Source organism: Ammospiza caudacuta, chromosome 6 (assembly GCF_027887145.1).
Source record: "Ammospiza caudacuta isolate bAmmCau1 chromosome 6, bAmmCau1.pri, whole genome shotgun sequence".
Lineage (NCBI taxonomy): Eukaryota > Metazoa > Chordata > Aves > Passeriformes > Passerellidae > Ammospiza > Ammospiza caudacuta.
The window spans coordinates 62,658,616-62,671,091 of record NC_080598.1 but is presented as its reverse complement, the minus strand read 5'-3'; the positions used below and the strand labels follow the sequence as shown (position 1 = coordinate 62,671,091).

Genomic DNA, 12,476 nt, shown 5'->3' with positions numbered 1-12,476 from the left:
AAGACAAGAGTTACCATAGCAAACATTTACCTAATCAGTAGCTCAGTGAAAAGGCACAGAGCCCATTTCTTATCTCTAAGGCTTTATCTGTACTTCTAAAGAACACTAATTTTACCACTGAAATCATGTGGCAAGCTCTTAAGCAAAAAACCGTGATTTCTTGAAGAGGGCTCATCTTAGATAAACTTTTTTCCCCCCCAACACCTCAATAAAACGAGAGTGTTTTCACTCACAAAACATTATTCTAACTGAAGCTCATCAGCTGCTTCTACAGCTACAGTGCAAATAAAAGTCCAGCCCATGGCTGTGGAAAGCCTCCAACGTTCAAAAGCAAACAGAAAAGTAAGCCTGTGTTTAAAATAGGTTTGAGTGTGGAAATCCAGAGTTTGACAGAGACACTGATAACAGCTAAGACCAGCTTATCATGAGGAAGTTCACAAAGTTTTCCAAAGTTTGCAGGGAGATAGATATAAAACCACTTGTGAGAGACACATAACAGATACAGAAGATGAAGCCACACCCTCACCGACTCAGAAATAAACTTTTGTGGCAGCAAAATTCAGCCCAGCAAGACCCTGTTGGGAGGTGAGCCAAGTATTTCCAGCAAGGACCGAAGAGGATTTTGGGCTGGGTTACACTTAAATCATCTAAGAGCAGCCTCTAGTGGTGTTTGCAGACAGGTACCAACACCTTCAGCAGGGAAGGGCACAGCAGAACTGCTCTGGATTGCTTCCAGGGGCTTTCCAGAGCAGCCATGGGACAGGCTTTGCCCTGTTCCTGCTGGGCAGGACACCTTCTGAAAAGAAAGGCTTGACTTCAAACCAACTACAGAAAACTTCATTGGTTTTGCTCCAAAATTACCAAATTACTGCCATTGGCTGAACTCTGGTTAAAAAACAGAGATAATTAAAATTGCCATGAGCATCCAAGACTTTTTGTATTTTCCTTAAATCCATTTCTAACAAAGTTCCAAACCAACATATTTTGTCAGCACCAAACTCCCATCATCTCCCATCAAGTGGGGACCATTTGGTTAAAATCTAACTTGTCCCATGTCAAATTAGATAATTTAATTAGTTACACCCCTCTACCCACAGATTTTCTAGGTGTGTCCCAGCAGTCAGGACATGGAATGTCTTCTCTGTGAAAGCAAACCCTCTACCCTCAAACACAAGAACTTACCCAGCCAGTGGGATCAGAGTGATTTTAACACTTGTGTTCTAAACACCAAAATCAGCTCATACAGGATTTTGTAAGCCATGCTATAGACATGTTGAGCTTAAACATGAAACTACAACACTGCAGGAGCAAATCAAGACACTTAGAGCTGAGGATTCTGATTAATCCAGTTTGAAGTGCAGTGTGGATTCACCTGTTCAACAGGGAAGGAGACACGTGGCTTCTATTGCAAAATATTTTTAAGTGCCACCTTAACATACATTCTATTAAAAGTGCATTAATTTATCAAGTGCTTTAACTTGACAGAAATTGTCAGAACTCAGATAATCTGAAAGAAAAGAACATTTCACAAGCTATAGAAAGGCATCAGCATATGTGGCATTCCGAAATGAATAATTTGCTTAATAATCCACAGATGTGTCCAGGAATGCCCTTGGTTCTGCTCCAAGCACAGCAACACAAGTCCAGGGGTTGTTCTGGATTGCTCTGGGAGCTGTGTCACGATGGTTTCTTGAAGCCTCTTAAAATGGGGTAGATGTTCTCAAATGCTTCATAGATTTCAGAACGGTCTTTTGCTCCTAAATGGACATTTAAGATAAAAAAGACCATGAATTAAGAGTGCTGAACTTAAACTAAATGCAGTTCAAACCCAGTAAGATTACAAACCATGAAGAAACCCAGGAGACTGAAAGCACCTTACTATTAAAGGCAGAATTTCTATCTGCCACCTCAAAGAGCATTTTCCAGCTTGCTTAGCTTTAAGACTAGTTTTGTTTAACCTGTGGAACCAAAACAGCAATTTTCTGCTCTTGACAGTTGCAAAATATTGGCTTTGAAGATGGGAAAAAAAAGCAACTGAGCACCACCATGGTGTTATCTGCTTAAAAATAATAGCTCTGTTCATGAGGTGAGTGGAAAGGCAGGAACAAGAGGTGAAAGGCCTTTATTTCATACTGGGAGTTGTTCCACAGTTTGAGAACTCTCCTTTTCCAGCTCTGAGAAGCAGTTTTAATTTTACGCTGTGTGTTAGGACACCTTTGATTTTAAATCCTTTTCTGTGGTACTGGTAGTAAATCTTTAATACCAAGTTTTGCACACAAACTGCATTGCAGTAGGCAGGAATATTCCCTGCCAGCAACACTACTCATGCTGGTCCAACAAACATCAGCCAGGAGAAAACTGCATTCAAATAAACTAAAAGTGGAATTAAGCCCTGCTTAAGTTGGATGTGTAAACCTTTACTCATGTCCTCACTTGGACATGAATAATTCATCTACCTTACCACAACTTTTACTTTCAAAAGTAAAGTTACTTTCTTGATTAAGGGAAAAACAAAAACCCTCCTCACATCTCAGCTAATTTGTCATTACAGCTGGCCCAGGACTCACAGCAAAGGGCTGAGTGTGCAGCAAGGCCATTACAATCAGTGTACCCCAAAAATGCAAGCATCAGTGGAATGGAACTGACCAGTATGATTTTACTGACCAGTATAATTTTACTAGACCTAAGAAAATTGTGGACATTGGAGGGGGAAGCATTTAAGCTTTGTCCTGCGTGCCCCATCCTTCAGCTGGCTGAGCTCATTCCTGATTTATGGTTGTGAGAATCTCTGGCTAAGGCAGGCACTTCTGCCTTCCCCACTCCCAAAGCTGTGTTGTGAACATGAATATCACATTCAGAGCTTCTGGGAACAAGCACCATTCACCTTTCAGTACATCTGAATGGAAGCCTTTACATGAGCTTCACAAAAAGGAGCTCAGGAATTCACCTTTTTTCAAAAAGTCACACCTGGGATCTGAGGTACAGGTATCTGCTGAGCACACTGACTCAGCAAGGCTTTTGCCTCACGATTTTTTTGCCAAACAGTCTGGAACAAGCTCTAAGATCTCCACCCTTTCCTCTGATAATCCCCACTAAATGTTGTCAGTGAAGTGTTTTAAGAAGTTTGTTTCCTGTCCAAGCAATTTTAAATTGCTTATTGTGAGGTTCCTATTTAAGTGCCTGAGTAGTTGCTGGCATGGCAGCATCCTGTTGGCATCCTCTGCATTGGCTCGTGGCATCAGGCTTTGAATAAAAAAATACTTAACATGGAAATCTGAGACTCTGTACATGAAATAATACAATATTCTAGTGCAACAATACTGATGTTATCTGCAGAAAACACAGATAAAACTGCAGCAGCCATTAAAAAGATCCCTGAGTGGCTTTACTGTGGCAAGATACTGATTTTTAGTTAATTTTTAATTTAAATGCTCTCAGAAAGTGAAGCAGCGGGTAGAGACACAGAGAGACAGCACTTACCAGTCAGTACAACTTTCCCAGACACAAAGATCAGCAGCACTATCCTTGGTTTGACCATCCTATAAACCAGGCCAGGGAATAGTTCAGGTTCATAGCTGTTCAAAGCAAGCAGGTGACATCAGTAAAATGCAAAAGCTGTTTCAGCGTTGTATGAATAAAGTGCTCCTTAATTATAGTAGCAGTAAGGTAATTAACCACACTGATTTTATCTAGCTGCCCTGAGGAAGGTTCAGGTCAGGTTTTGGACATCTTGAAGAGATGGAGCTGGTGGGGGATCTTCATGCTGAACTTTAAAGACTTGTGAGCCACTTCTGATTTGTCATAACTTTGGAACTTTTATTGTAATCTTCATACAGTCCTCAAATCATGGAATGGCCTGGCTTAAAAATCACCTAATTCCACCCGCTGCCATGGCAGGGACACCTTCCACTATTCCCAGGGTGCTCCAAGCCCCATCCAGCCTGGCCTTGGACACTTCCAGGGGCAGCCCCAGCTTCTCTGGGCACCCTTCACAGTAAATCCTTCCTAGTCTGCACAGAACCCTTATCAGGAACCATCCTGTGCAACTAAGACAAGATAAGAGCCAATGTAAATATTTAATGTATATCTAGCTCCTAAATGAAATGCAAACTATTAGATGCAGTGCTAATAAAAGACAACTGAATTTTGGCTCTGTCAGTGCTGAAATCATCCTTTCCTGATGGCAATATCTAGTTTTGAACAAGCTGATCTCACAGGTACAACATGCCCTCACTCAGCTACAGCTTTTCTTTCAATTCTTGGCTAAAGAACATCCAAACAGAACCAAAACAATATCCCAGAAAACACAGTATACCTGCAATTCTGTATTTTGCAACTGCAGTTTGGCTTCATGCCTGAAGGTTGGAAACCTTATCCCTGCAGACAGGAATTTGCTTTGCTGGGAGTTAAGAGGCCACATTGGTATTAAAACCCACAATGGAGCTGATGCCTCAGGTTTGAGCTTTTCTATTTCTCAGGTTCTGTGCTGCTTTAGTGTGTGGGTCTGGGCTCCGTATCAGGGGATGGTGAGCTCTGTGCACAGAGCAGGGAGACAAAACAATTCCTGCTCCAGCTGGGCACCAAGGACAAATGATCCAAATCCCAGCCCAGGAGCACAAACACCATGGGCTGGAGAGAGAAAAACAAGCAGGGTGGGACTGCAGGGGCTAAAGCTGGAATGGGACAATGAACTGCAAGGTGCAAATGGAGCAAAATTGAGCCAAGGGAGAGACCCCATGAACAGTCATCCCTTTTGTGACCGTTTTGGCTCATCTTGTGTGCAGCCCTGGCTGGGCTCTGGTGCTGCCCAAGGTGGATCCATTGATGTCTCCTATTAAATCCCAACTTTATTCTTTAGCTCTGCCCAGCCTCTGTTCTAGGTCAGCCTTCACAAGGCATCAGAGCAAAGGCACAGACCAGGCTCAAGTGGCCTCAGGCCCTGCTGCCAGGTGCACAGGGCTGTACCTGATCTCCTCCTACCTGCTGAACTGCTGGTGGGTGAGAACCAGGCTCTCCAGGCGGATGGGGAACCTCACATCACAGCTCCCCACCATATTCTGGATCTTGAAGTCCAAGAACTTGGCAGGGAAGCCGAGCTTCTGCACCACCCTTGCATATTTCCTGGCTGCCAGCCTCGACTGCTCTTCACTGAGGGAAGAAATCTTTGTTGTAATCTCCAAACAGCCCTCAAATCACAGAATCCCACAATGGCTGGGGCTGGAAGAGACCTTAAACCCATCTTGTTCCACCCCCTGCCATGGGGAGGGACACTTTCACTATTCCAGGGTGCTCCAAGCCTCATCCAACCTGGCCTGCAACACTTCCAGGGATGGGGCTTTTCACTGAAGAAAGAGCAAAGGGGAAAAAACAACTTTTATTTGTGCTTTCCTCTGCTCTTGAGGTGGAATTCAGTTTATAGCCACCACTGTGCTAATCTGCGTTCCATAAAAAGAGATCCTGCCACTCAAAATAGCAAGGCTCCATCCCCAGAACTGCTGTAGGGAAATAAAAGAGTAAGGCACTTGTTCATTCACCTTCCTGTGGTCTGGCTGAACCCACTGGAGATGTTTCATCACTCAGCAGTTCCCCTTTTGAGAGGTTTCTCAGTTCCTCAAAACAGCTCAGTGCTGATCCAGGGGTTAGACTGCAGGCATCATTACAATTCACCTGCCTGGGGTGGTGGTAGGGGCTGGAGAAGAGGTCTCCTAAGCATGAGTTAATTAATTCTAATTGATTGTTTTGGGATATAAAAACCAAGGCAGACTCTGCTGAACTTCAGGGGGAAAAAGCTTCAGAGTACAGAAAGAAACTTTTGCTTTCCCCAATTCCCATTTCCTCTAGAGGCAGATGTGTTGACTGGTGAACACAGACACTGAAGAGAGACTTGACAGACACAAGTTATGTCCTAAACACTTTAAAAATCCGTGAGAAATGCAAATAACCCCTTAACAAATTCTGGGAATTTCAGCAGCTTTTCTACTGATGTCTGCTCAGCTCACTCTAAATTCAGGGACAGAAGTACACAGTTCAGAAATTGCTAAGGTGCCATCATGAAGAAAGGAAGATTTTCAATATCAGTGCTTCACTTTTCTTGCAGTTAGTGCTTTGCTAGATGTTTTAAGCAAGACTTTTTAAGTAAGACATTCTCCTTCAAAATACATGCATAGCTGCAAGACCCAGACCTTTAGAGGGAAGGGAAAAACCAGAAAAATACCTTTTTGCTCCTGTGCAGACCATTTTTCCTGAACTGAAGATGAGGGCTGTTGTTCGTGGTTGCCTGATTCTCATGATGACAGCAGCAAACCTCTACAAATTCAAAGGAAAACCTGTCAGGAATTAAGCTGTATTTCTGTTCAGTCTTACAAAAATTAACAATTCCAAAGCTTATCACAACACATATTTGCTTTTTAAGAGTTTCTTTCCCACTTGAAGTTATTTCCCACCCACCCAGGAGCAGGAGAGTTAAGAGCACAGTCACAGGATCACTGGGAAAGGGAAGTGAGGGTAAAGCTTTGAGTCCAAGATTTACCTTTGGGTTATACTCTGCATTTCTGGCATGCAGAGCTATGTTCTTCAGATCCAGTTTACAAGCCAAGTTTACAGTTGACACAATATTCCTGTGGAATGAGGGAGGAATTTTCTCATTGCAAAATCCAGCCACTGCAGAGCCACCCCCCCAGCAGTACAGTCACATTCCAATTAATAATTGCCATCATCTGATTTCCTGCCTGTCTCTTCCCCACTCAAGCATTAAGCTACTTCTGGCAAAACTTAAGTAATTCAATCCAAAACTGCACTTTGAGATAGAACAAAGTGTGAAGTTATTATTCTCTGAATTAAAAGTTTGTGTGTCTTCCAAAAACTGCATCACTGAAGCCTTTCACAGCTTGGGATTGAACCATTACTGACTATTTAGAGTTACTACAGCACCTAAGGTAGGCAGGGCTGGGTTATTTTCTACAGGTATAAACTATTCCAGAGGTGCTCTATCCTAGACAGGACAGCATCTTTTAATGAGGCCAGAGGTTCTGTTTCTCCTTTTGAAAAGGCAGAGTGACATTTTTAAACCCCTGGAGTCATCCTTCACATTGTCCTTCCTGGAGGAAATCCTCCTTCTTAAGGATCTTCATATTTTTATCCAATATTGTAATTTAATTTTCTCCACCTCTCCCCATCAAGAGGGAAAAAGACCCCTAAAAAACTACTTCTGTAGTTTTTGGCTTATTTAAGGCCAAGCCATGCTTGCTACATTCTCCAAGTGAAAAGTCAGAGCAACACCTTGCAGTTTAAGCCAAACTCTGACTATGGTGTGTGTGCCACATGAACAGCACATAACTTACTGCAGCTGGGGGACTATTCCAGAACTTTCTGAGGCAGATGTTGCCGGGGTGATCGGAGTCATCGGAGTCAGGGGAGGACACACGCCAGGAACTTCAGGAGATGGCTCAGCTGCACCTGGATGTGACAAGCTGCTCTCATCCATGAAAACACCGCTGTCCTCCTTACTTGGGAGTGACCCATCAAGCTCTTTTTGGGTTTCCTGACCATCCTCAGAGAGGCTTTGTTCTTTGTTGTCTTGCGTGACATCTGGGAGAAAGCTGAGGTCCACGGAGGAGAAGTCTGTGTGGAGCTCCTTGGACTCACTTAACTGGGAAGATGCTTGAATTGGAAGTTCTAAATCATAAGGGCTCATAAGAGTGAACAGATGAGGACTAGTGGAGAAGTCATCCTTGAATTAAGAAAAAGTGCCATTAAGGGTCTTGCATTAAAACAAGGAGAGTAAATTAAGATTAATCTTCAATGAGCAAGTTTCAATAATTTTCCCCCAATATATATTTTAGCAAAGACTAGTTTTAAGGTTGAAAGTGTGTCCTTTGCTTGTCTGTGAGTGTATGAAAATCCAGGTAGCTTGTATAAATGCATTTGCACCACACTCCATGGGCACTCTAGAGAATTCCTGAATAGCACTAATTGAGAAATGCAGGTACAACACTGGCACTTCACCTTTCACAGCCACTGTCACACCACAACCACATTATCACACTCCTGAGTTTTTCCTAGGAAGACAGACAGCATTTTCTGGCTGTCTTGATCTCCCATTCTGTAAATTATTCCGTTTCCTCTCCCTGCTAGCAGGGGACAGTGTCAGCTTTGCTTTGTGCAACAGAGGGCAGCAGCTCACAGAACCAGCAGCAATTAATTCCTCAGCTCCTGGAGGCCACCAGCCTGAGTGAAGCTAGAGATGAGAAGATGGGACTAAAAAAAGCCTCACCACAGTCAGCAGAACCAAGCACACAGCACACCTGCAAGTAAGCTCTTCCATACTGATGATGTCCTTTATCAACTATTTATTATTAAAAGCTCTTAAAAAGCATCATCATGTCAATGAGGCAAGAGTTTCAGGACAGGATTTATTCCCTCTCCAGTAGTGCATAAACCTCTTTCTGAAGGTGATTTCTGCCAACATCCACAGCAGGTGACAGCTTGGACTAAAGAATCCGCACAAGAGGTTTTGTGTTTAATCAGGCATTTTTAGGTTCAAAAGCCAGAAGGACTTGAAAAATCCAAGCACAAATCAGAGCAGGGAGTGTTGCATGAGACTGAGCCCTGGAGTTGGCAGCAAGTGCCTGACCTCCAGCAGGAGCAGGATTTCCAGATCAATGCTTCCCAGCCCTGAGCTAGTGCTGCTCTCTTCTAGGCAGCTCACTTGGCAACCCAGCCATGCACATGGGGACAGCTCTGCTCCTGCTTTGCAGCATATCTGCCTGCAGACACTTGGAGAACTCTGACAAAGTGACAAATCATCCAGAAAACCCTCACTAGCCTGAATACAGATGCAATCAGAAAAGTACCCACAATTAAAACTGCTTCTAAAACTGACTTCTAAATGCAGAGCCCCACAGAAGATCTGTTGGGCAGGAAGCTCTTGAATAAATCTATGTACTCCTTTACCCTTTAGAAAAAATGGTAAAATATGTAATTAATAGTTACAAATAAAATATTATGTCTATTTTAAATAGATCTTTTTCAAGGCAGCAGCAAATGAAGGAAGTCACAATCTCAGCAAGAATTCCAGTGGATTAAGGATTAGTTGTGCAGGAGCTCATTAGGAAGGTTTTGTAGGAACCACAATGTAGAGAAAATGATACAAATAGCTCCCTGTGAGACTACTCACATCATACTAATGGGCATCAAGGAATGAACATAACATTCAGTAAAAAAACCACCCACAAACAAACAACCAAAGCCAGTTTGTGACATATCTTAAAAAACCTGATGGAGAAACGAGTGGTACATGAGGCTAGAAGTATCACACAGCTGTGAAGTTTTCAAAAAGTAGAGTCAATTGCATAGAGCAAGTAGAAACAGAAAGCAAATTTTCCTTTCTGATCAGGTTTGCACCTAAGAGGTGTGAGGAAAGCCCTGACAGGGTTAAGTGCTGGGGAATATTTCCTTCTTGTCAGACAGATGCTCAGAGGCTGCAAAAGGGGCACAAGACCATGTTTGCATTGGGCTGGCTGCCAAGGGTTATTGCTATGGACTCTGGGTTAATTAACTTCACCAAGGCCCCACCAACTGCACAGCTTTGGCCATCTCCTAGCAGCTCCAGGGAGGAGATTTCACCCACAGATCCTGTCTGAGATCCCTCCGTTTGGGGCAGTTTGAGGGGAAACAGCCTTTTTCACTTCCACTGCAGAAATCCCGCAACTCAGGTAGACACAAATCAAACCCAGCTGCCTTAAGCAACAGACTTGGATTATTTTTTTCCTCCTATCACACATCTGCTATTATCAAGGGTACCAGCAAATGTGAAATATAAAAAGCTCACCAGGACTTGTAAAAGCTGTATTATACATTGCCACATTATGTACTTTGTGAGGGCACATTCAGAGGGCTTTACCCACTGCCACAGGATCGTCTCTGGATTTAAACAGCTTGCGCTAAGCCTGTTTTCTGAGCTGAAAATGAGTTTACAACAGGATGCGAAGAAGTTTTGTTTCCTGAGTAACGAGGATGCTCAGCTGTGGAGTCCAGCCCTCTCTCAGTTGTTCCTACAGCCACCTGAGATCAGGACGAGTCTAACTAAACCAAAACACTTGGCTTGTGCTTTGAATTACACTGCTTAACAACAGCTTTTCCTGTTGAAAATTAAGCATTTATGCATTTGCACAAGGCTCCTTAAACAAAACAGCATTTTTATTAGAGAGTTTCTTTGGAGTCCTTCCTCAGCCCTCTGAAGAGCACATCTTACTGGGCAGGCTGGGGGAGCAGAAAAGGTGAGACTTACACGTTGTTTATAGTAGGTAGAGGACAACCATTCCAAACCCCGAAATAATGAATTTTTGCAGACATTTACTAACATAGCGAGGAGATGCGAGCTCCTGCCCTCTCAGTGCCCACCCACGCCAGCACCCGGGCTGACCCTCACAGGCAGCATCATCCCTCTTAGCAGGGAGTGAAGGCAACCTCCTGCTCCAGAGAGCTCCTCCATGCTCCCGGCAGCTCCGGGACAGCAGGGATCCCCTGGGATAAGGAGGAAACCCCCCGGGACAAGGAGGAACCCCTCAGAACAGCGGAATTTGAGGCTCACCCAGCAGGAATGCGGTAATACCGCAGTTGAGGCGCGGCTGCGGAGCTATTTCCATCGCAGCGTTGGTGGTATAGTGGTGAGCATAGCTGCCTTCCAAGCAGTTGACCCGGGTTCGATTCCCGGCCAACGCAGCTACTTTTTGTTCCGCTTTATTTTATTTTTTCCCCTCCTCGGTTGATATTTTCCTTCCTGCCTTACCTGCCCGCTGCAGCTCTCCAGGTACCGCTCCAGCGGCGATACGCCCTCCATGGGCACAGCCACCGACACAAAGCCCTCAGCGCTGCTCCTGTCCTGCTTTTAACGCCGGGACAGCACCTGTGGCTTGTCAGGGAGCGGAGCCCATCACAGCTGGGAGCTTTACCCTCATCAAGCAGCCTTGGAGCCTCTGCTCTGCCCGCACGGCTGTCTGAGAGGGTTTGTCCCATCCTGCAGCATTAGAGAAATCAGGGTGCTCTTCTCGTGTGCTTTACTGGAGCCTAAAAACACAACCTGTGCCTCTGAGCATGCTTTCCTCTGCAGGGTTGAAGAGAAATGACTCGGACCTTGTAGTTAGTAGTAGTCAATGTAGTTTAGACCTTCCCAGGTGATGCTTTTTAGCAAGTGTCACGTGCCCCTTAATTTCTTCCACCTGCCTCATTGAGTGCAATGAGGCACATCTGGTCCTTCGAGAGGAGCCCCCTGCAGCTAAAAGTGTAAACTTCAAACTGAAGGCGTTGTGATGAAATGGTTTATTCTCAGTTGGGTTAACACTGCTTAGGGGGAGCAGGGAGAAGCCTTTAGTTTTACATTCACTGTCCTCCCCATGCAGGCATTTCCCCTCTGGAGAGTACATCTGCCCTCTGTGAGTGATGATTTGGGGCCATTCCCTTTTCCCATGTCCCGGTGTGAGGCAGCACGTTCCCAGGAAGGAGCTCACGGCTGCTGGATGCTGTGGGAGGCTCACACTGCTGACACAGTTTGGCTTGGGTGCCACTTGAGTCAATGCCAGCAGCTGCTGCCTGACTTGTTCCTCCTCTCCTGTCCTGCTGCTGTGTGGGGATGGATGGATGGATGGATGGATGGATGGATGGATGGATGGATGGATGGATGGATGGATGGATGGATGGATGGATGGATTTCTGTGGAGGCACAGCTGGGAACAGGTCCCTGTGCCTGCTAGAGCTGGTGGATGTTGTGATCACTGCACTGTTGCTCTGCCAGACAGGATTTTGCTGTGAGATTTGCTTACAAACAGCAAGCTGAGCTGAAGAAACCCTTTGGAAGAAGATGTCAAAGCTCAGACATGCAGCAGGTCCTTGGGAGGTGCTGCCAGGCTCTTCTCACTGCCCCACAGGTGCAAAGGCTTAGATTAATGCCCTTTATCCAAGGAACAGAGCATACATGAGCATCCTTCCCTCCTCAGGCAGCCTGCTGGGCTTGTTTGTGGTATTTCTGGGAGTCACTTTACAAGTGAGTAATAAAAGGTGCCAAATCCTCCCAGCTCCAGAAAAATCCAGCCTCAAGCAGGTTGGTTTGCATCACACAGCCTGTCCTGGAGGCAAATCAGGCAGCAAAGCAAGGAGAGCACTCAGGGAGGTTGTGCTTTGAATTTGGGAGGCTGGTGGAGCTAGCTCGGGTCAGCTCAGGATGGTTAAATCTGAAATGTCCCATTTAGGGCTGGCAGGTGATTGGGGTGCTCACAGACAGCTCTGTGGTCTCAGCTGCCTTTGGGGGCACAACAGGATGGGGCACTGAGTGCTGGGGGGCTCTGCAGTGCCAGCCCAGCTCCCTGAGAGCCCTGTGGGCCTGCCCTGCCCACAGAAATCACTGAACTGAGCACAGGGATTGTGCTGAGTGTTGTCCTTGCAGTGACATCTCAGGGGGCCAGGAGGTTGGTGCTCCCCCA

General features: G+C 45.1%; 1 protein-coding gene and 1 non-coding gene across 2 annotated transcripts; one reads left to right on the top strand and one right to left on the bottom strand.

The window, feature by feature from the left end:
- Positions 1-1,190: 1,190 nt before the first annotated feature.
- On the bottom strand, positions 1,191-11,079 carry TBPL2 (TATA-box binding protein like 2). The gene is made up of 7 exons (XM_058807242.1): positions 10,790-11,079; positions 7,341-7,729; positions 6,530-6,617; positions 6,215-6,306; positions 4,981-5,148; positions 3,481-3,575; positions 1,191-1,757 (listed from the first exon to the last, which is right to left on the bottom strand). Exons 1-7 carry the CDS (start codon positions 10,838-10,840, stop codon positions 1,678-1,680), a joined length of 963 nt encoding a protein of 320 aa, XP_058663225.1. The 5' UTR covers positions 10,841-11,079; the 3' UTR covers positions 1,191-1,677.
- On the top strand, positions 10,651-10,722 carry TRNAG-UCC (transfer RNA glycine (anticodon UCC)). The gene has a single exon. It is a non-coding gene; the product is annotated as a tRNA-Gly (tRNA).
- Positions 11,080-12,476: the final 1,397 nt, after the last annotated feature.

What these genes read in the sequence shown, in the direction of transcription:
- TBPL2 (XM_058807242.1), bottom strand. Translation starts at nt 10,840, where the DNA reads ATGGAGGGCGTATCGCCGCTGGAGCGGTACCTGGAGAGCTGCAGCGGG. An exon ending in GGAATAGTCCCCCAGCTGCA is followed by an intron (nt 6,618 to 7,340) that starts GTAAGTTATGTG and finishes CTCATTCCACAG; the next exon opens with GAATATTGTGTCAACTGTAA. An exon ending in ACCCACCAGCAGTTCAGCAG is followed by an intron (nt 3,576 to 4,980) that starts GTAGGAGGAGAT and finishes TGCTTTGAACAG; the next exon opens with CTATGAACCTGAACTATTCC.